General features: G+C 39.5%; 1 protein-coding gene across 1 annotated transcript in view; it reads left to right on the forward strand.

Annotated features, from left to right (window-relative positions):
• LOC121950257 (PDZ domain-containing RING finger protein 4-like) overlaps nucleotides 1–24718 on the forward strand; it is a 200498-nt gene that overhangs the window by 62594 nt on the left and 113186 nt on the right. The window contains exon 3 of the mRNA XM_042496201.1: nucleotides 7815–7916. Within this exon, the coding sequence (XP_042352135.1) occupies nucleotides 7815–7916 (102 nt within the window). The remainder of the gene's footprint in view (nucleotides 1–7814; nucleotides 7917–24718) is intronic.

Here is a 24718-nt window from a genome sequence, read left to right on the forward strand (position 1 = left end):
ATGTTTGAATGTGTGTGTGTGTGTCATCCAGCTTATTAAAATTGTTTAGACCATGTTAACCTTATGACAACTTTTGCACAGTACAATTTAAATTTCTGATTTCGTTTGCACACCCTCCACCCCCCACCCTTTTAATTAGAGTTGTTTTTTCGGGTACTACGACAGCACCGGCTCCGAATGCTCTTCTTTTTCTCAGACTAATTGAGAGTTGCTGCTTCGGTGTGCATCCGGTGAAACCGTGGAAAGGCTTGTGGGTACTTGACAGGTGGGCTCATAATGTCTGGCCCCTTGGGGGATAGAGAGACATGTGAAGTTGTTGCTGTAATTGCTCATGCTGTGAGGTGGCCTTCTCTTTTCTTTCTTTCTTCATGGGTCCGCCAGAGACAGTGGGGGGGCTTCGGTTCTTTGTCTGTGCTGATAACTTCATGGTTAAATCGCTGTGCTTTATTTTCCACGGCCTTATTCTGCATGTGGGGTTTGGAGCATTCAAAAGTGGCCCCTTGTGTTTCCACCAGACTTGTTGTACTATCATGAATCTTGAGAATAAATCCTTGAATTTAGACTTGATCAATTTTATCTTAAAATGCTGTGTCCTCTGTCTTTGTGAGAGGAAAAACACAGTATATATGATTTTGCTCATGAATCAGTGTGTACATTTTGAATAACAATAGTGTCTTTCTGCATATGTTTGAGTGTCAGGTTGTTTGTTTGTGTGTGATTTATGTTTGTGTGCGCACCTGTGTGTGTGTGTGTGTGTGTGTGTGTGTGTGTTGGGGGGGGTGCAGGCAGTGCTTCGGCTGTAACATCTGGCACTTGTGTGATTGGTGTGGTGAGCCCTCAGGCCTTTTCATAGGTGATAGATGACACCTATCACAACCTGTCAGCAGGGAGCCAGCCTGCCAATAGCCAACCAACCAGCAGCCTGGCCTCCTTTATCTTCACCCCCAGTTTTTACTGCTGAGAGAGATGGAGAGATGGCGGGAGCAAAGAGAGTGACTCATTGCCTTTTATTAATATAAAGATGCATGCAACATTGTGCAACTCTGTAGCATTAAGACCCAAATATGATACAAAATATACTGTATGTGCCTTGTTCCCCGAGCAGGTTGTCAGCAGGTTGTATCGTTAAAGTGATGGATAAAAGTTGCATTAATTAGATCAGGAAGTGCAACTGTGGTTGAGGGGTTTAGATGGTGCTTAGTTTAGTGGTGGACCCACCAGTTTGTAAGCTTCCTGGAGCTGTTGTATGTAAATCCATATCACAGTGAATGTGAACGAGGAACCCGTACAAAGAACATTCTTCGTTCTCCAGATGAGCCGTTTCACTGGTGTCCAGGAACAGGTTGTGTTTTAGCACAGTCAGAAAAGCTGCCAAGCAGCTTCGTCTCTGCTTCTGTAGGCTGAGACAACAATTAGAATCCATCTGTTGTTCTATTTTCCTTTTTTATCTCCTTTTATTTCCTCTGTTATTTCTAAACAGTAAAATGATCAGAGGCGCTGGTAGGGCAGGGCAGAAATATGACCACATTATGTCATCATCGGCCTTCTGGTGATATTATTTGTTGCTCAATGTTCTTATTTGGAGTGTTTCGTTGGGACTAGCTTGATTTGAAGTAATGTTTGGCTGCCATAGTTGATGTGAAGCTTTTAAAAACTTTAACATGTTTGTTCCCAGCTGGCTACAGATATACTCCGTGGAGCCAAAACGAAGTGTTACTAGTCAACTGTAGATGCTTGTTTTGGGTTTTTGTCTTGTGCATGTTTCCAGTGCTGGTGAAGATTGTTAAAAATAAAGACAAGCAAGGTGAGAGACCCAGTGTGCCTCCCTCTGCTCGGCGGCAGACGACTGTTTTACAGGCCTAGCTTGTAAAGTTAAAAAAAACTCTGACAGTTATGGAATACAATAATCTTTGTCCAATGTTCTAAATTAGTCTGTTACATTTTTGTGTGTCTGAAATGTGTGTTCACTGTGAAAAGTTTTAAAATTTGCATGCTCTATGAGCTGCAGGAAAGTCCTCCACTTGGGGTGAACTGCGGCAGGGGCTCAAGCATTTTATTATCATGGAAAAATTACTATAGACCTACAAATTACTCATAATTAGCTGACAAAGCCCTGTAAAACAGAAGCAGAGCATATTAACACCTAACATTTAAGATGTATTTATTTATTTTATTCCCACCAACAATGAAATAATTATTAGAATTATATATGTCTGTCCTCTGCAGAACAAGCAAACAAACAAAAAATGAAATAAAAAATAAAAAATAAAACTTCTGTAACAACATTAGTGTTTTACCTATGCCTTAATTTTTTTCATTGCTGTTTTTGTTATCGTTTTTTTTGTTGTTTTGCCTTTTCATTTTAAGGCAAACCATATTTGCTGCCAAGATTGTTTTATTTATATGCAATATCTTGTTATAATTGAAAACCCCAATAAAGATATTATTAAAAAATAAAATAAAATAAATAAGTAAATAAATGTATAATAAATAAATATCTGAATCCTTAAACTGAAAACCGAATACCTACCGGGTTAAAGAATATTCAAATAGCAAATATTTGGATCCATCCCAACTATTTAATGATTAGGCCAAGAAAAATTGGAAAAATGACACAACTTTATTAACATTGTAAATGAGAGGATTTCTGAGGGAGTCAAAATGACAGCCAGACTTTGACTAGTGATTGACAGGACACTTGTAAACAACCCTTTAAACTGAATATGCCAAAGCTCAGTGGATATATTTTAATGTTATATCTTATTAAAGCACCAACCTCACATACACTCGAGCACATACGCGGTAAAGTTCACACACACACACACACACACACACACTGCTAAAGCTCACACATGTTAATGGATTAACCAGGGAGCCCTGGACGAGCTTTGACAAAGTGCCGGCTCAGGGCCGCAGTGGCTTTCCTTGTGCCTGATAATAATTGATGGATGACTGTGGTGCAGGACACTGACAGCCTGGTTGCCTGGCCTTTACCCTCTGCCAGCTCAACCCTTACATGTGTGAAATAGCCAATTACTCCAACGCCTATTGAAAGTAATAGGCTGATGAGCAAATGGCTACTGTGGGACATTGGGGAGCGTTGTAGAGGGAGGAAGAAGGAGATAAAGTTCTACCAGGAACAGCTGCCGCCACCGCTGCCGGGCCTGCTGGATACCGAGCAGTCAGGAGACGAAAGGGTCAGTTAGGTATTTTCTCCCTCTAACCACGGTATCCCCATGCTGTATTGACTTAAAGTTTATGATCCATGATACAGTCATGTTATACAGGAGCTAATTTACGGGAATAAATCCTCCTTTTAGAGGCTGTTAAATGGATAATGGAAACAGCAGCAGCCATACATTCTCAGGGAAGCATTAAACACCATTTTTGCTGGGGAATGGAAAGTCATATGCCGCATGGCGAGCTAACGCTAGACAGCCATGGGATATTGACAGAACAATCCATCTTTATAAAAGACAGTGAACAATTCCAATCTATTTTCTGGAATCACATTATCAGAGGCAATATATGACGGCATCTAAATATATACAGCAGATGTACATATGAGGGGAGAGAGTGGGGGAATGAGACGGGGTGTTCGTCTACAGTAAAGCATCCCACATAGAAGGGCCAGCAGTCTCTCTTCATAATTGGACAGGTTATTTTTACACAATGCTGACGTCTCGGGCTGCTTGCTGACATGTGTAGCCATATTTCTCTCAAATACTCTCTCTAGTTCTTTTTCACTGTCTCACCACGCCACCTCCATCTCCCCGTGCTCTGTACGCGCTGCCCTCCCTCCATCTCATTCATCCTCACTCTCTCTGTCTTCCCTCCAGTTCACCCTCATCTGTTTGTTTTTCCTCTGCCGCATTTTCCAGTGTCCTGCTATTCAAGCAAAGCGTAATTGACTGATGTTTCGGAGCGTCTGACTTGGACGAGAGACACTGATTGGACAGGGCTTGTTCTTCATGTAACCAAAGCCATTCACTGTGTACTAATTCAATTCCAGCTAGAATCCCACCCTAATCTATTGGTGCTTCAGTTGGAGGCAGAAGAAAATTGAATCTGGACGTGCATATAATGTAACTTTTTTTTTTTTTTTTAATGGTTCTTGTTTACTTGTCTTGCAATTAATTCATCATGAAACCGACTCATTACTGTGAATATCTGTGTTTTCTTCTTTGTCTCATTATCTCTCAGGTCTTTATAAGGTAGACTCAGATGTGCTTTCAACAAAATAAGCTTTTTAACTTCATTTCCCATGTGCACAAACTCCTGGAGGCATTTCAGGTCTAATTCAATCATGCCAAAATGAGCCCTGTTACCTCCACTTAAGAGTTCAAAGACAAACCTCGCCTGCCCTTGGCGTATGTCTGACACATGGGTGTACCGGGCCCTCCCTTGGCTCACGCCAGCCAATGGTGATGGATGACCTGTAATACATCACTGAGTTGGCGCTTGGTGGGTGGTGGAGCTCATTGTTAGGGCTCTTCTCAACTATCGGTCTCTCCATAAGTAATTGAAGTCTTAAAGAAATGAGCTCACCACAGTGCATCAATCCTACTGTGAAGCTACTGCATATTGTGATGCACAGAATGAAGGAAGTAATTTTTCTAGTGTGGGTGAAAAAAAAGATGCATGTAGCACATGATAAAGAAGAACAAGCAGAAAGAAAAGTGTCTGTGATAGGGCTAAATAAAATGATCTGAAATCTATATCACAAAAAATGATTAATAATAATTAATGATACAGTAGGCTATTAACTTGTGGGGGCAGGGGAAGAATCTGTAAATGCAAGACGACAGAGGCAAACTGCCTAAATACTTTGCTAGTTAGTGCAGAAAATAACTATGCAAGATATTATCGGCATGTCATCGTACAGGCAGAAATCGTCTTTAAAACGAAATCTCGGAATGGGCCAACATGCTGATTTATGCCGATATGACAAACTGATATTTAAGTTGAAGGTCTTTTTCTTATATTGCACAATGAATGAATATTTCAAACATTAAAAAGAAATATATTTTATGTCTCCAGCTTCTGGTGGGCAATCACATATAGAGTATGCATAATATGTGTTAATTCCACTGCAAAAGGAAAAAAGTGGATATGTCTATCAGTATTGATTGATATGACTTGTTACATATCAACATATCGGATATCAGCAAAAAAAACCCGATATTGTGCATTCCTAAAAAATAATTAGCTCATTAATTTTTGACATTTAAGCAAAGCAGACTACAGGACAAGCAGGCTTGTTAAAGCTGCAACAAAATTTGTTTATATATGTTATGCTCATAAGAAAAGGTTTAGAAAAAGTTTGTCCTCAGCTCTGTTTTTTTTCTTTTAGATGTGTATAAGTGTTGTTTTTTTTTAAAATTTCTGTTAACCCTCACATTGCCCGTGTCTGACCATCACCTGTTGACATTACTTTTTTACATGAAAAAATAAGGTAGCCACTGGTAACAGAACAAACTATGAATGCATCATTGACATATTATCACCTCATAAAGTTGATTTGGCAAATATGCTGGTAAATGTTTGCTTATGTCAATATCATGTAGATGCAGCAACATAGACTTGAGTTATGTTAGTCCTGGTCCACTGTTCACTCTTCATTTAGCTCTGTTTTAGCATCCACATTTCCTGAGAAAAATATCTGGCTGTTTTCACTATGTACACCAGCAACGGTCTAACTCATAGACTAAAATCTAAAATAATGGATGTAGCTACCATGATGTCAACTATTGGTTAATAGTTGAAGTGACCATATTTGGATGAGAGGTTTGGGATGTGGATGGACTTGGAGCTCAATCGTTAACATCCAGTTAGGTTTTAATGATTCTTGTAGCTTTCCACATTTTAATAAAACAGGATTCACATTTTTATTTAATGTCACAGGAGTAAATTTAAGTTAAAGATTCATAACGTTGGAAATGTGAGTCGGTTTGTAGTCTTCCCTTACTTTATCCTATCAAGACTGATATCTGTAGTCTGATAGCCTTGTAAACAAACATGACACAGTGCATTAGCCGAAGCATGATTTCACTGGCCAGAGTGCTGTATGTTTTGATGGCTTGTAGGCCTCCTGGCAGTGTTAGGCTGTACCACACATCTATTACTGATGCTGTGATTGACACAGGCAATGGGGCCTGGGATTGGAGATGGCTGTACAGAGTATTGGTGTGAGGGAGAGTTGTGTTTCCTTCATTAGACAGGCCGAGGGAATGCCCTGCTGACCCCACACTGACCCCTCCAACACAATTACGAATCACAGGCCTGGCGCCGGTTATTGATGCCCATCACTGACATGAACAGCTGCACAGGGTTGTGGTCTCAGTCACTAATGTGAGTCAGACTCACTCAACTATGGAAACACGCATTAAAAAGAAAAAAAGGATACATCCTGTGTGACTCTCTGATTTGGAGTCTGCTACTAAAAGGTTTTGGAAAATGAGCACATATTTTATAATTAACACTTTATACATTCTTATTAGGATAAAAAAATAAAGTGTTAAAGATGTAGAGCCTGTCATTTACAGGGTTGTTAAGAAGCACAATCAAAGAGGTTAAAAAACTAATAGCAACAGAGCAACCAATATTTTTTTTTTTAACAGTGACATTTTTGACATGGAGCCCTTAAATTTGGATATTAAGGAGTTAAAACCAAGATATGCACTGTATGACAGTATGACTATTGAAAAATAAACTTGTCACAAACTTGGCAGCAAACCCTCCTTGCAGTCACCCTGCAGGTTTAATTTGCATCAATGTAAGAACTGTGAACAATAAAATTATTTTAAGTTTTGGATGTTCTTTTTTTGAATTTGGGGATGCTGAAATAATATTCTTGTTTTTAAAAATGCACTATATAAAACTTAATAAGAATGATAAAGAACAGAACTGTGACACATATTAAGAAATCTGTGGTGTATTTTTTTTAACAGTTTAAGAAGTCAGAAGTCTTTTTTTACTGTCTATGTAATGCAAGTTTTTTTTTCAACCATTATTTATGTCAAAAAATATATATCTCTTGAATTTCCAAACTGCAGTTTCAGCCCACATACTTTACACTGATACAGATGTATTTTCAACAAGCTAAACCCACCCAAAAATATTGGCTCAGGTAATTTGTTGTGATGAGGAAAATTAGATACTGTACCCAGTACAATTTTTTTGATGTAATCCATCTGCGCTAGGGAGGTGAAATTTACCTGTCTGAAATTTCAACTGAAAACTCCTTAACCCTGAAGTCAGATTTTCGATTCTGAAAGTCTTTGCCAAACTTAACCTCAAAATCCAATACAGCTGCTCCGAGCATTACAAGAAGAGAACGCTGTAGTAAAATAGTGTTTACTAGCACTTATTTCTTATTTATGTCTCATTAAAACAGTTGTATACACATTACCATTTAAATTCTAACTTAAGAAGTCTGTTAAGGTGTTTCATGTGCAATATACAAAGTTATGTGTTGTAATAAACTGGTGCTATGGCTAACTTGGATTGAAATGGTAATGCTAACATCTTAGGTACTTCATTACCAACTCTGACCTCTGACTTTTGAGTTAAAGGGAACTCAGCATTAAGGCCTGACGGGCCGCATCCACCAAAGTGCCATGTATTTATGCTGCGCTACAAACCGCAGCAGCACAATAAGATGCTGGGTGTGTATTCTGCGCCACTACACACTGCAAGTGGAGCTGGTTGGGCATTGTTTTTTTTTTTTTCTTAATTTGTTTTTTTCAAAGCGCCAAGATTTGAAAAATGTGCAACTATGAGTAAAAGCACTGTATTTGTCACTGTCATTTCAGCTGCCCAGTCACAGTGGAGGAGAGACAAACAGCCTACTGCAAAGACAAACCGTCACATCTGATGTGTACAAATGTTTAACAACAACAGTGGAGGAGAAATCTGTGAGTAACGGCCATATACTTTATATTGTTTCCTCTTATGAACCCAGAAAGACCAACGGGCCCATCCTATCTCCTAGCTGGCTTCAGTCTTTCTCTCATCCAAAGCAAGTACTCTACCTTGTGCTGACAACTTCTGCGTATATTCAGTATCATAGCAACTAGACGCACCAAAGCTTCTCAGTTAAAAAAACATTGTGCCTCCAGAAAGCTCTCAAATGCTCCCATTTGTGCATGTTCTGACGAGTGCTTGGCGTTTTCAGTCTGAAAAAGTTTTGATGGACACGGGCTCTTCGGTGTGACATCTACAGATTGTTTGTTTTGTCCATCCAACAGGAAAAAAACCCAAAGGTACTCAATTTATGATGATATACAAAAATGGAAAAGCAGCAAATAATCAATAATCAATTTAGAAGCTAAAACCAGTGAATGCTTGGCATTATTGCTTGATTAAAAACTTAGTCTGACAGTCAAATGTTTCTGTTGATCACCAATTACTTAATCATTGTTTGAACTTTTATTGTGCAGTATGAATAAAATCAGAGGTGCCTTTGGAAATTGGATTGTTAAAGCTTTAGAAAAGGAGGATATTGCAGCATAATTGGAACAAACACCTGTGATATGGCAGAGGATTCTCTAAAACAAGAAAAAAAAGTGCTGTTTGTTTGATCAAGCCTCTCAGAAATGAGCCTCTCCAGCAGCTATAAATGTGTGTGTGTGTGAGTGTGAGCGTGGCTCAGCTGTGCATTGTGTTGTGTTGTGATGTAATATCCCAGGCTGTGACTGTGGTGTAAGGGAGGAAAAAAAAAAACCTCTACCTGCTGCTGTTGGTTATCTTCTCATTTTTTCCCTCAGCAAGTTGGCAATAAGCCAACACTCAGCCTATCGATTTTCTCCACCTCCTCTTGTAAAATGAAACTTGAAATTGTTTCCCCCCCTTCCTCTCTCACTTTGCAGGTTGTAGCTGTGGACAAACTTTGCAGCCTGTGATTTATATAATGTTTCTCTTTTGAGCCTCGGGAAAGCAGGTCTATTTCCACCGCACAGTCTTGTTTTGTATTGTTGTATCTTTGGCTTGGCGCCATCATACCTGCCTCGTTTGCGCGCTGGCAGCACCTCTGCATATCTTATGGCTCTTGATTCTAAATTGACCCGAGGAATCCCTGTTTTCTACCTCTCAGGGGGTGATGGTGGGGAGGCCCCATTAATGAGCCTTTGTCCGTGCTCAATGATGGAGGGCGCACGGCTCTGGGAAAGTGGCCTATGTGATTAGTAAATTGTGGTTAATTAGATAGATGGAAGGGTCACCAGAAGAGATAAAGTCAAGGGAATCACTGAATGATGGGGGTGTCAGCTGATGCTAATAAAGGGAGAGTGCTCAGAATAGCATCGAGTCCGTAGTAGCCTTTAATAGGTAGTCATTAAGGGCTATTAAAAATGACCAGACAAAGGCAAAACTGTGCTTAGCTGTCAGTTAATCCACAGAACCACTCCAGTCCGTGTAGTAAAATGGCGAGGAGTGGACTGATCTGTTAACTCTTCAACGCCAATAAGAGGAGTCAATGAGGTGGACAATGAGATATAATAATACCTGCGTGATCTGCTGGAAATGTTAATGTGAGAGGAGGACTTGTTCATGTTTCCGGAGCAGCTGGAGATTGCCAGGAGGTTATTTAGGAAGACAGGAGGCTGATGATATGGGTGGAGGTAAAGGAGAAGATGAATCACGAATATGATCCAAAGTGAAGAGATTAGATCCATATCGAGGAGAGCATGCAGCGGATCTATCTCCACTATCACACATCCGCCTCTTATCTGACTTTGATTTATGTTCCAGCAACGTACAGTTGGAGGGAAAAAAACGATTTGGCACTTCTTTATCTCCAAACAACGCAGCGCGGTGCGAGCGATTGCATCTGACAGACCTTATTCTAGACAACTCAAGGAGACTCCTGGTGTGGTGCGTGGTGCGTCCTGCTGTTTGAGGGGTTTCACCCTCTGTCTGGTTTGGCTTGTATCAAGGTGTGTGAGCCGGCTCCCTGTGTTGGCTATGGCTGACCTCCCTGCTCTAGGACTGGGCAATTAGTCCACAAAATGGCGGACTGTAAATCTCCCGCTGGAAGGGTTTGGCAGGAGCACCCTGAGGTGAGCTCCGCAACGAGGAATTAAACACACAGTATTAGCTAACAGCAGTTTTATGATGTGAGGAGCAGAGCAGGGTGAGGAAAGGGGCAAGGATGCTCCTCTGCTGAAGCACTGAGGGAGCTGCATACAGTGCGCTGCTGTTGTGCTTTTTTTAGGATCAGGGTGTCTGTGTTATGTACAGGAAATGTACCATATAATGAGGTTCATTATAAAGACTGAGCACAGGACCGGATGGGATTTATGAGCCAAGGCAAGTAAACAAAGGTGAACACAACATGAACTATTTCGATTTAATGTGGAAAATACTGTGTGGTTCAACAGTGTTGTTGTTGTTAACATGCCAGAATAATACACTGATTATAATTCATTTAGATGATGACATTCCCGCTCTTCTGTGTTGAGTTTGCATGTTCTTTGCGTGTCAGCGTGGGTTTTCTCCAGGTTTTCTAGCTTCCTCCCACAGTCCAAAGACATACAGGTCGGGTTAATTGATGACTCTAAAAAGTGATCATAGGTGTAAATGCGAGCGTGAATGGATGTCTGTCTCTATGTGTTGACCCTGCGATAGTATGGTGACCTGTCCAAGGTGTACCCCGCCTCTCGCCCAACGAAAGCTGTGATAGGCTCTCCCACAACCCTTGAGATGACAAGCGGTTAGGCAATTAATATTCTTATTTATTGATTAGATTTTAAGGCTATAAAATAAAAATAAACAAATAGTGAAATGTCCATCATGATTTCCCAGAGCCCTCTGAGATTTCTTTGAATTGTTTGCTTTGTAAGTCAAACACCAAAAATATTAAATTTGCTATTATCCAAAATGCAAAAAGCAGCAAATCATCACATTAAAGAAACTGGAACCTGATAGTTCTTTTTTGACATTTTAGCTTGAGAAAAGACTTTCTGACAATTACTTGATTATCAAAAAAAGATGCTGATCTTATTTTCTGTAAATGAAACTGAATCAATCTTCTAAGTCTTTCAGCTCTGCACACATACATGAATTGACCCACTGCTTTGAGACCCAGACACACCAAACCGACATGAAAATGCTACTGGTGACTACGGTTGACTGTTGCATCTTCTCATGTCGCCTGTGTCTTGGCCAAGAAGACACAGGTGAAAGACGCGGGACACAGTACACAAAGCTTGGCTTGGTGTGTCAGGGCTACGTTTAAACACAATGTAAACTTTTTTTATTTCACCATCTCAAAGATCTCCTGACCTGCACACTGCTTGATTTGGTTGGCTTTTTGTTTGATGTGAGTGACTTTGCTGTAAACACAGGTTAGTTTTCATGAAGCCTTTTTTTATCATAACAAAATTGAGATTTTTATCACACATTGTTTTTTACCAGTGCAGCTTTTGGTGCAACTCGTAAAATGTATTTCTGGCTTATTTTTCCACCACTCACATAGTCACTCTGCAGTTATCTCTTGGAGGTTTTCTGAAATTTTTTCTCCAACTTCTCAAACTGTCATTTTGGGACTCATCACCTTCTAATATGACATTCAGTGACGCTATATCTCTCGGCCACTTGGCAGATGAATGTCAGTCTGTCCATCCTGTTGTCTTCTCGCCTCTCTGTGCAAAGAGATGTCAATAGTACCTTTACACTCATTACTCGTTTCTTCTGTGGCAGCAACATGACGTTATATGACCCATCAGAAAATAATCATGTGGGTTAGACTGGGCTTACTGAGGATTTTTGGGGCTGACTAATTTTAGCAGAGACATAGAAGTTGGGGAGAGAGATGCTTTACAAGCCCATACTGTAATACAACACTATCCTTATGAAACAGACTCACTGCTCACTCCTTCACAGAAAACATCTACCCTTTGGAATATGGATATGTATACATAAAAAATACCTACTTGCCTTCAAACGTAATCAATGGAAATGAAACATATCTTACTTTGCAGCCAGTCTGAATAAACAAATCATCTGAAATTCAAATGATGCTACAATGTTCAATATGCTGCATATATGCATTATAATAATTTAATGGTCATGCGTTGAAACAATATGTTTCCACAGGAACACTTCCATCTATTAGTTTGATAGATGTTTAGTTTATTAGTTTGATATCTCCTGCCTTGTCACATGCATAATGTCCCCTGTAAGAAGTATTGGGGTCCTTCCAACATATCCAATGAAATCTAGATGGTTTCTGGGGACATGAGAGTTTGCTGTGAGCTCATTGAGGAGGGGTTAGAGAGGACGGAGAGGCCTCTGACAGATAGTGTTGCCTCTTTCCTCATAACCATTGGCTGATTTGTGAATATTGTTCCCCTTTGGTTTAATCTGCCGTGTGCTGTGAGGTGGAAACTATTCCCAGAAGGCTGCTGGAGGGGGCTGTTAATTTATCTCCTGTGTATTAACAGTGTCTGTGGCAGGAGAGAGTGCACCCCGACCTTCTCCTCACCAAACTAAACGGGGGAAACGTTGACCCGTGTTGACCCAAAACCTTGAAATGGACTCTTTTTAAAGCGATGAGCTGTGCGATGTGAGGTCACGTTTGAGTTTTTTATGATTCCCCCTCCTACATTTCCCCGCTGACATTTATCCAGGGATACACAGCCAGTTATCCCCTTGAGTGTTGCTTGGGGTCACTTTTGTAGGTTCGATACAGCAATATCTGATCAACAATACGCTGAGGTGATTTCTCGAGGGTGTGCCGGCGGACAAAAGACATATTTGAGAGAAGTCGTGTGGTGCTTTGGTTCAGGGTCACAGCAGATTTGTTGTCCCACATGAGTAGCGAGGATGCCCAGCGGCTATTCGAGGTCCATCAAGCATAACAACGGACAAATCAATAAAACACCACGTCCAAGATGTATAATCTCATTAGATGGCCGCTACAAAGAAATACAGCCTCATATGATTATGCAGTAGTTTTTGTCCGCAGTGTAGACGTAGAGCCCTGACTTTTATTGCTTGTTGACCCTGGTTTGTCGGCCCTGATCGATGCTTTGTGTGAAATGTGTTGATGCTTTAGCTGTTGTACAAAAATGTGTAACTGCATATCTTTTTCAAGGATTTTTGTTTTGATATGAAACTTTCTCGTAGTCAGTTGTGAGTAAAGGTCCAGCTTTGTCATTCAAAGAAGTGAACACTGTGAGGCTCTCTGAAAGGGTCAGTAGTGTGTGTGTGTGTTTGTGTGTGGGCTGGGGGGATAACCTGGCTGTGCCTCCAGCAAAAAGAAATTTTTAAGATGAATCTGTGCAGAAGAGTTCTTTGTCATCAGCTCTATCAAACAGCCGGGGTTGCCATGGTGACACGATGAGGTTCAGAAAACCCATTGAGAAGAAGTGCCTGCGGACCCCTGACACTTTATCGTCTGACATTCAATAATTTTGGTGTTGATTATAACTGGAAAATCAATGGTTTTCCTTTGGGATAAAGAGCACTGCATGGGGAGACGGACAGTGACGGTGAGAAGTCGACCCTGTTCATTTGTTTCGGCATCTAAGACCACAAACCCACACAGACACTGACATTTTACTTGATTGTATTCATGATCAGGTGCAAGTGAGGACACTCTCTGCCAAAAGTTTTACCTGACACAATCTAATTTAGTGTTTTTCACGGTGAATGAATGCAAGAAGTAACTGTGTCAGGTCTCAATTTGATATTCTGATTGTGAATCTTATAACCGGCGCAGATTATTTTCCTCATTTTGTATTCTTTGATCAAGATTTTTAAAAATCCTTATAGACTTGGATATGCAAACAGCACTGTTTGTTCTGTCGGCGATAACAGAGGGGGAAACAATCAGAAATTTCAGTGGTTTGTGAAATTGCTTCTTTTCCCTTTTCTTTTGTGGACATCCCTCTTAAAAAGACTAATTTTTGATCAAATTGTCACTCCTCAAACACAAATGAACCACAGTGACTTTGTTCAAAGCTACAAAGAATGGAGTGCATTGTGTGTTGAAAATTATGCAAAAAAATACTTATTGTAAGCTCCGAGAAGCCAAAGTGTCATCTTCAAATGACAGAATTTATCCACTTTTATCAGCCGAACAGTCCAAAACTCCAAAATATAATATAGTCCAAAATATTCAATATATAATCATGTAGAACTGCAAAATGCAGCAAGTCATCACACTTGAGAAAATGGAAACTGTGGATGCATTTTTGCTTAAGGGATACTTGGCTTTTTTAGCCAGCTTTCTATCAAAACAATGTGGGTAGTATGTGCAAATGAACTGTGATAAACTTCCATCCATCTTACCAGCACCCAGATCCCCTGCTCATCTCTCAAATATCTAAATATCTAAAATATCTTCAGAAAAATTTTAGTGCACTGTTTGTAATGTGAAATTTGGTGAACATGAAGTGGGTGCCATACTGTTTCCTGTATTGTAAAAAAGTAGTCCAAACTCAGGTCAAACCATAAAACCAAGCAGTCCTAATCAATATGAACCAGTATTATGTTTCTGTGTTGCCTATTTCTTGCCTCAAATGTTTTCAGACTAAATTTTTGTTTGCTGTTAAACTATAGTATGACATAGTGCCTTTTGGAAGTAGAGAGCAAAAAGAATGCCACAGACCTTTTCCTTTGTTTTCTTTGTCATTTAGCACCAATTTCAAAAGTATTTGCATCTATTGCACAGACAGTCTAGTTTCATGAAAAGACCATCTTAATAAAGTAGAAACTATTATTTGATTATAAAAATGGTTGTCAATTATTATTTTTATCCATCAATCGACAAGCTGTTTTAGCACAAAGTTGTATTTTTAGAGCAAGTTGTGAACATTAGTTTTTAAAACTTTATTATTTGGAATACTGACTTATCCAGCACCAGACAGCTACATGAGCAACCAAGTATTTGCCTTTTTTTTTTTTTTTAAGAATAACAACAAACCAAAAGTGCCACCCTCCCAGCCTCCTTCCAACTCACATTTAGATGAAACTTCAGTAAAAAATTAGCATGAAATAAACAGATAAGCATAACTAAATCGAAAATATAATTTTAAAACAAACAAAAATTGTCTTTAACAACAGAGAAGACAGCATTTATTATTGTTGAATTTCAAGTGATCATGTCTATGGGACAAAGGATTTACATAAAATAAACTTCAATTCCCATTTTTCTATTAGTTTGGTCTTGGCTGTATTTAATTAATTTTGAGTAAAAAAAATTGGATCTTAGAGCCATGAGGAAAGGGAGGAAAGTAGAAGATTAAGACACTTAGAAAGATAATACATGTCTTCTATTAGGAAACTGAATATGCAAAAGCTAAAGCATCTTCCCTAATTGCTGTGAGGCCCAGGACTCCAAAAATAACTTTTAATGACAGGTTTTAAAGGGACATTGTGGCAAAACATTGACCTTGATAGGTTTTTTTAGTATTGAACAAGAAAGGGATATATGTGTGTGGTTTGACTGACAGATGTTACTCGCATTACACACTCACACTTATCCAGATGTGTTATGTATGTTTTAAGATAACAGCACGTAGAATCAAACATAGCTTTATGAAGTGCCAAATGGATGCAAACACAACAGACACTATTATGCTACAGGACATGAAGCCATATTTGTTGTAGTCAAAACTGAAACATTACCCATCAGACGCTATCTGATCCAGTCCCCTAAATTAGAATGCCAACACACCAGCATGCGGCACAGCATGTTAAATCACACACATCTCCCTCTCCCTCTCTCTCCTTTTGGTTGTCGTCTGCTCTTGTTTTCTTATCAGGAGGACAGAAAATAAGATTCCTGCCCCCTGGGCATCATCATAATTCCAGACTAATCTGTGTGCAGGAAAAAAAAACCTGTGATCCATCTGCAGGTCTGTTATTACAATCGGATCAGTGGCCATTCTCATTCTGGAGCGGTGCAGTTTAGGTGAAGGTTTTAAGCTGATCCTCGGGCGCAACAATGACTTCTGCCATCCAGCACACTAAGGAATAGAAGTCACCAAAAAAAATTTAAAAAATGAAATAGCATATAGGAAATGGAGGTGTGTTTGAAGCGCTTGGAGGAACACGATGAATAAGCCCATCACAGCACAAATTATAGAGTACATGACAGGTGGCGGTGGTGGCCCACTGCTACACTGATGTAAAGCAAACACAAAATTACTGTGCTGCCGCCAAAGTCTGATGAGATTGAGATGCACTTTGTTTTTTTTAACTTTTCTAAATCTCATTATTTTTGCCTCGCTGCTTTGGAACAATTTGCAAAAATTACATCAGTTGATTTTAGTAAACCTTAATACCAAGGTCACATTACCAGTGCACACCGAAGATTGTGCTATTACTTTAAAATTACAGATTGAAAATAAAATGACAGTTCAGCGGAAAATGTTTGTTTTTTTTTTTAATCTTTTCCATCAACATGCAATTTTTATGATTAAATCTCAGTGCCAGAAGCCCAGAAAATGAATTTCTTCCTTTCTTTTTTTTTTTTTTACTGTGATTGTCACCTTGAAATACTTCATGGCAAAAATCAAGGTTTAGTCTTACTTAGCAGACAGGCATGCATGAGTTGTTGTCAGTGACCTGAGCGAGTCAGAGTCTGACAATGCACTCCATAGACCTAATGTCAGCTGGCTGATTGGATGAATGTTAAAGCTGGATGAAAAAAAAAAATTAAAGTTTTTCCACAGCACAATCTTAAAAAAAACCACAACATTTGATGCATTATCAGCTCATTAAGTTTTTATGGCTAACTTTTTAGCAAATGTTCACCTATTTACTCATCAAGCAGATACTGAGCAACATTAGCATTCATTTTAGAGTGGTATTTTTGGCCACCTATCGAATCGACATCCAATGTTTGCTCTCCTTTCTTTTCAGACAAAGTATTATGGCCACAATTAGAAAAAAAAAGAATTTGAGAATAAAATCTTAATATTACAAGTCTTAATTTTTTTAGACTAAATTATACTACTGCAAGAAAAATAGCCATATTATAACATTAATAAATTCATAAATGCATGTGAAAAGGATAACTACACAACCGAAAGCTAGACAACGCAACTTTATTTGTTTAACAATCTGACTTTTTTCATAAAAAATTATGAATTTATTCCCATCTAACATCTTCATTCTTATCTTACAACTTTTTTTCTCACGCATTGTGTAACATTGGTCCCATATTATTATCACTTTATTCTTAAAATCTCTGTTGTTTTTTTCTCAATGTGGATCTTAATTCTCTGTTGTAATTTTGGCCTCCACCAACTCCTGAGACAAATATATGGCTTTATAGAATTTGCAGTCTGGCAAAACAAAAGAACAAGCTAAAAGGTGCTAAAAAGTGAGTAGAAACATATAGATCTGTAGAGTAAGGGGATGATGTTCTCTGTGGGTTTTCTGTAACATGATTTTAGAGAGAATAATTATACCCATAGGTGCAAGACTATCAGAAAGAAAATAATAATGCCTGCACACAATGCCACACAAATTTAATGAAGATGTTTTGATCCTACTTGGACCTTTTGACCTGACGAAGATCCAAGTAGATTTAAAAGAGTTTCTTCTATATAGCAGATGATAATTTGATCCATTGTTGATGTTAGAATATTTGGTAGCGCAGCTGTAAGGTTGCTGAGATGTGTACTTGACAGTGTTTGCCCCAGCCTTTACTGAAGTGCTTTTTGTGACCCTCTCTCAATATGACATTGGGAAAGAACATGAGGACACTGGTATTGTGTCCCTGAAATGAGATGACCTGTTGGTGACATTGCCTGAAAAGGCCTTGCGTAGGACACAATAAGAGATTGCAGGTTTTTCTGTTTATGCTAGAATCAGCATAAGACTTGAATAGATGGAGCAGCACAGGATGGTATGGAGTCTAACCCGTTTGCCCTCTGAGCTGATTGTCCCTATAGATTTGCTTCTTCTCTTCAGGAGCACAAAACTCTCATCCACAATCAAAGGTATATTGACCGTGTATTGACGAGTACGCAGCCAGCAGTGGGCAGTGTGTGAAATCAATGACATGCCTGTTGTACATGTTTGCTGCTTGTCGTCAGTGAGAATTGCCACCTTGAGCTTCTGTGACAGTACACAAATTGATTAACCCTCTTTATTTGCTCCTAACCATACATGTTTTAAAGATTAAAACATGAAAATGAAATATTTAAAGTTTTAATTATGCTTGTGGGCCATCTGTTTTTTCATCTCCAAACGTGAAACCCCGAACTGACATTTCATCCAGTATATAATGTATGACAATATATGTGCAAAAAAATACCACAAACATATGACTGTGAGTTCACCACACTCCACAAGTTCTCTTCATTTTTTTTAAGTCTAGTTCTCCCACAAAAAGTCAAGTAGGGAAACGTCTACTTTAATTTTCAAACAAAAAAATACCACGATACACCTTCTACATTTAAGTTTTTCTGCTACTGAAATAAGACCAGCTTAATTGCCTTAACTCATCGTAAAACACACTTAATTAAACATTCCTCCATAAAAAAGAAAGGTCTTAAGTTGCATTAATTATGATAAAGCATTTTTTCAACCAAAACTAACCCTTCTGTTTTCATTCCTTTAAGGGTTTTTCTGACTGATAATAATAATAATTCTGTAACACATTGATAACGTAAAACTGCAATATTTTCTGAGACGGTTATCGCATTGCCAGTATCTCATACTGTTGCAACCCTTCTTGCGCCTATATAGGAGAGGTGGTTGGGTCTTTGCCTGTCTGTGCCCTGGGCTCATTATCTCATAATCTGCTGAAATTTAACCAATCTAACCAACAAAGACAACAAGTACAAGCTAATCAGAGGAGTAAAGCACGTCGAGCCTTCACCATTCAAGGAAAAGGAATTTGGTGTCCTGTAGTGTTATCCCCACCACTCACATTCTTTTTTATCTTAGCTGCCTGTTCTGCTAGAAGAGACTGACCTCTGGTGGTGCCTGCTGTGCATTGCAAAACATTGCCTCTATACAGCATCTCTGTATGAGAATAGAATAAGGAGTGTCTGTATTTTTGATGGTATTGAAAATGATGAGCTCAGAATTTTAATTATTCCACTATACCATAATAGCATCATATTGCCCAAGGCTACTTCTAATTTCTGTGTTAATGAGTTATTGGAATTTGCATGTACAGATAAGCCATTAAATATGCAAGTTGAGTTGATTGGATTTTTTTCTGAACACTAAGACAAAGTAAGATGCTTGCTCCACTGTCTGTTCCATTTGAACATGGAAAAACAAGATTAGATTCCCTATCTTGGCAGGCGTATATGAAACACCAAGGAACTCTGAATTTATCACTTTATGCCCTTCATCATAGTATTTATTGTAGTATATTGTAGTAACCTTTTTTCTTTTCTTATTCAGTGCCATCCCATAATCAGGTGGCTTTGTAATCCCTTCAGTGCCCAGTGGAGGTTTACACCATGGGGGATCTCTCTGGCCTTGTTACTGTATGTCACATAATATAATAAAAAGGGTGGAGCACAGCACACACAGCGATTGTATCTGGCCCCAAATATCATTAAACACCTCAGGCAACAGGAGCAGGCTGACCTATGGACCTCTAATGTGTCTCTGTTAGATTAACAGATATACAGTGCATGCTTCACAGCTATACTCGAGTGCTTTATGCATCCCAAATGATTACTATTCATCACAGAGTGGCAGGTGGAAATTTAACAACTATTGAGGCTAAATATGAGAGAGCTAATATTTTCGCCTTTGTTTCCTCAGAACTGCAGGGTGGCTGGTGCAGCCATAGTGCAGGATGTCCTGAGGGTCTCCTGCCACACGGGTGGTGTCGGGGTCACAGTGTCACATGGTTGTGAGTGTTTTCATGGTAGCAGTTAGTGTAGGCCACACACTCTTCAGCCTGGGGTTGAGTAAATATGAAAGCAGACAGAAGCACCCAGCTGAGAAAGTAGTGGGAACGTCTTGTCTTTCACTTGCCGCTCTCCTTGTTCTAGTCTTCTCCTGCAGCTTAACGCATCAAAATGTTTCCTCTATGAAAAGGTCACAACTCTCGCATGTTTAAACCAATGTTGTTTTTATTGCTCATTGGCCGAAAACACACCCAATTCACACTTGACAGACATTTCTTACATGCTTGGAAAATTCGAAGTATGGCCGCAGAGAATAGTGTGCCGCTAAACTGTGATAAAAATGATTTTCCAATAAAGGGTTGGGCGATACAGATAAAATCTTTTATGATGCCTTGTGTAGTTTTATATTGAGATATTGATATGCATCTACTGGAAAATTTAATTAAAGGGGCAGGTAATACTCAAAGGGCATTTGCTAGGCAGGGAGGGTCTAATGAAAACATGTAATTGTTGCATTGTGGTGCTCCAAGGCTGTATATGTGCATCCCTACATGATATCAGATATGTAGGCAAAATGGAGAAAACACGTGTGTACCATTGTTTGTTCATGTCTACCACACATTTTTTAGTAAGAAGTGGGAGCGGGGGGTTATCCTTTATTTTGACAGGACAGTCATTGTGTGAAACGGGATAGAGAGAGGGTATGGCATGCATGAAAGGCCCGAGGTTGGAATTGAACCTGTGGCCGCTGCGGCAAGGACATAGCCTTTGCACATACTCTACCAGGTGAGCTACTGGGCGCCCCGATCTGTACTTATTGATGTAATTATTGACTCAACCTAGATTATACACCTGAATTGAATCATGAGAAGTCTTTAGGACAATATGTTTGTTTTTGTTTGCACCCCACATTGAGTATTACCTGATGAAGATGTTGATATTGCACCTGGTAAATCATATTTTTTGGGAGCATCTGTTCAGTCTGCGGATTCCTTTTCTCTTGATGATTCTGTACTATGGGTGTGCTTTTGGAGCCTGACCTGAACAGTAGGGTCTCAAAAAATGCTTTTTAAACCAGTTTGTTTTGAACCACCCAATATTATGGAAGTGCGATACTTTCAAGAAACCATCGATCATAAATCACACAGATCAGAATGTCTGTTTCTGCATAATCTTACAAAATTAGGCCTCTCTCACCAATAAAATGGGACCTCTTAGGTCAGCTGAGCAGGCAGGTTAGGTTTGACCCATTCTTATGTTTATTGTGAGGTGGCATGCTCTGATAGGTGTAGTAATCATTACAAGAGTAGAGACTTCTTTTAATAACAGCTTAGCATAGTTCACTAGTATGTGCAGCATGCCATACATATGAGGTATCATATGTAGCTTCCCTTAGTGACAAAAGTACTCATTTAATACCAAACCATGATGTTTTTCCTAAACCTAACCAAATTGTTTTATGGCATAACTTTGACCGTTAGAACAGTAATATATGTCTTTGTGGGGCCAGCCACAAAAGTAGATTTGAAAGTCAGTGGAGACTGACCCATTCTGTCTTTAAGGTATGAGAGGTTGTGAAATAATTCCTGGAAAAAAATCATGGCACTTTACCACATTGTTCTCCAGATATTTTCACATAAGTGCAGAATCTGTAGGTGACAGGACAAGATTTTGATATTGGATGAATCCTGGTTGTAATTTGTTTTTAGTCTGAGCAATAATGATCAATCACATTTACGCACTCTTTGGTTGCATGCAAGTAATCAGTCTGTGTGGAGAGCAAAACAGACAGAACTCATCGCCCAAAATGCATTCTCTGCACCCATCGGCTGTTGTCCAATAATGGTGATAATTGTGATAATGGCTTTTTAAAAATGTATTTGCCTTCATATGCAGATATCTCTTTATAAGGCGTCATGAGTCTGTATATTTAGCGTCTCAAGGTGCCAATCAGACTGTAAACAATAACCAGTGCATGGAAGATGAAGTCTTGGGACTTGGATACAATTTATCTGGATATCCAGTGGCTACACCACAACCTCTGCAATATTGGCCGTTGCCCCCAGAGGCTAAATCATCGTCAGATCAATAACCGATGGGTTCCAAGATAGTAATCACATTGATGTGAAGATCTGGTTATTCTGATATTGCCTTTAAACATTCTGGCATTTTGATTTATAGCATTGTCTGGAATGTCCTAGCACCGTCAGTAATATTAAATAAATAGTTAAAATATAAACTGTAATGAAAGATCTCATACTGTTGATCCATTTCTGTTATGTCAAGGTATACATAGTGTTGTATGATGCTCGACCTTATTCAGATCATGCATATTTCACCCAGATTCATACACAATCTCTGCTCTGATACTGTTGGTATATGCAGCATCCATAGCTGCAACACTCTGATCCCGCAGATGGACAATTTTCTTTTGACTCTTTTGCTTTTCTCCTGACTAAACTGAAACCTTTGCATGTGTCACCTCCACAGCAGTTTCACAATCAGATAGTTAAAAGCTACAAGGTTGTTGTGTGATGTGCATTTTGTTTGATCTTCATGCAGATGGGGCTCCCAGGTTAACCAGATTTTATGTAGGATGTCTCCATAGCGTGGTGTGTGTGTGCAGTGTGTCATGTACTTTTTGTTAAAGTGTTGGGAAAACTCTGGTGGTGTGATGTGTCAGTGAAGAGGCTCATTAGCAGCAAAAGGAATTTCATAGCAATGTCAGGCAAGCTAAGCATTGTTAGAATTTACCGTTACGTGCCACTATTCATTTCTAAGAAGCAGTATGGGGAGTTTGAGCTTTGCTCCTAAAAAATGTTGTGGTAACAGATACAGTATCTCTTTACAGCTTATTAGTGCGGTAGGTACATAAATACAGTCTTATTATTATCCAAACATGTTAATCACAGGGTCAAATAACCCAATTTATAATTAATCAGTGTAATTTGCATGTTTGAAAGTAAAACTGCAGATGTAGTGTGTGGGCAGAAATATGAGTTTAAATTGCTTTTCAGGCTTTGAATTAGTTGGCCATTATGTTAATTGCTTGAACAGCAACATTGCATGTGTTATCACTGAGAGGCAGCCGACAGCATGCTATTTTTATCCATGGTCATGTTCCCACATGAATTAAAGATTCAAGCCTTTTAAATAATTTATTGTCATTGAGGAAGATGTTTTGGTTGGCTTCCCACGGTCTGGACCGGCTCTGAAGCACCCACCTGTGCGTTTGTTTGTACACGTAGGACTATTTCCCATCAAAGCTGTCATCGCAGAAGTGGACTATGCCGATGATTCATTCACAAAAGGGCCTCATTTAATTACTCCCAAATCAGGTCACATGGATACCCAGGAGGAGCGACAGCTTTGCAGCGGCAGTGGGCGATCAAATCTGAGCCACGCGTCACATCACAAACCACTCTGCTATCCCCACGGCTCTCCTTTCACGTGAACAGGATTTCAATCTTCACTGCTCGCACCGCAGAGATTTCCACCCACCTGGTGTGTCAGAGCTGGCCTAATAAACCTGTTTATGTATTAAACACTGTGGGGACACTTGATATTCCTGACAGACATTGCCATAGACAAGTAATCATAGCAGTAACAGCTTCTTATTAAATCTCCAGCTATGTTAAGATGCTTCATGTTTGTTGTCAAGGTTACCATAAGCTTACACAAGTGCTGGGATACAGACATCTCCTCCAGTGATCCCCCACTTTTCTATCCCAAAACCTAAGATTTGTGTCTTTTAGATTTAAGAAGGCCATCTCATATTTGCGATACGAGAAAAATCAGCTTTTCAGATGACGAGTGTCTTCTTCCACCTAAGCTGCTGCCAGGAGCTTCCCTGACAATAGCAATGATTGGCAGCCACATTCGTCTTTAAAAGTTGCTGTCAGAGACTGGAAATGAAAAATACTCTCCATGTTTTACCTACTTTAAAAGTCATTCAGATAGCATGCGTGTCAGGGTGTTGAAAAGGATGCAGTGGAATATTGAATTGATCCAACTTCTGTGCTCTGCTGAGTGACGGACGGCGGTATTTATCCCAAGACAAGAAATCAATACAAATACAGTTTGTGGGCACTGATCGTGATTTCATATTCCGCACTGGCAGCGCCCTGATCAGTTGTGTTTTTCTTGCTCATTTTGTATGAGTGTGCTGTGCATATGTGTGGCAAGACAGACAGAGGAAAAAGGCACAGTGGCTGTGTGAGCATTAGGCAGGCACATGTGAGGGTGTGAGGGCTTTACTGCTCGCTCATATACCTGCATTACACACTTGGCTGAAGGTTATAGCGCCAGGTTTGAGGTGAGCTCAAATATCAGTTTGTCAGAAATGCAATTGAAGAAAGCTCAAAATACACCCATCACAGTGAGGACAAATCGCTTCTCCATGCCCAGCGATGTGAGGCCCATTAACTGAGAGAATGAACACGATTGAGGGCCTGTTTCTACCCGAGCAGGCAAAGGGCAGACCGGATGATAAACGACCACTGGACAGTAGGAAAGGACGGTGAGGAAGTTGAAAGGACATGAGAAGGAGACAGAATCAGTGGTCATCTCATGAAATACAGACACATTAGCTACTTTCATTTTCTGAATGTTTCTAAATGTTAAAAGGAACAGAGTGTAACATTTAGGGATACGGAGTTGTATCTGGTGAAGAAGATTGCAGATTGCAACTAGCTAAACTAGCTAGCCCAGTTAGAATATTTCAGTGTTTATTGTTGAGGAGGTTTTTATCAGGAGCCCTATTATACGCCCATTCTCATTCTGAACTCTTAAGATAGCGCCGCTTTGACAGTGGTGTAAGTTTGCAGTACCCAAAGTTGCCTTTATCATGGGCATGAAATGCCAATGGACAGCATCAGGTGAGA

The sequence above is a fragment of the Plectropomus leopardus genome, chromosome 11, assembly GCF_008729295.1.
Source record: "Plectropomus leopardus isolate mb chromosome 11, YSFRI_Pleo_2.0, whole genome shotgun sequence".
Classification (NCBI taxonomy): domain Eukaryota; kingdom Metazoa; phylum Chordata; class Actinopteri; order Perciformes; family Serranidae; genus Plectropomus; species Plectropomus leopardus.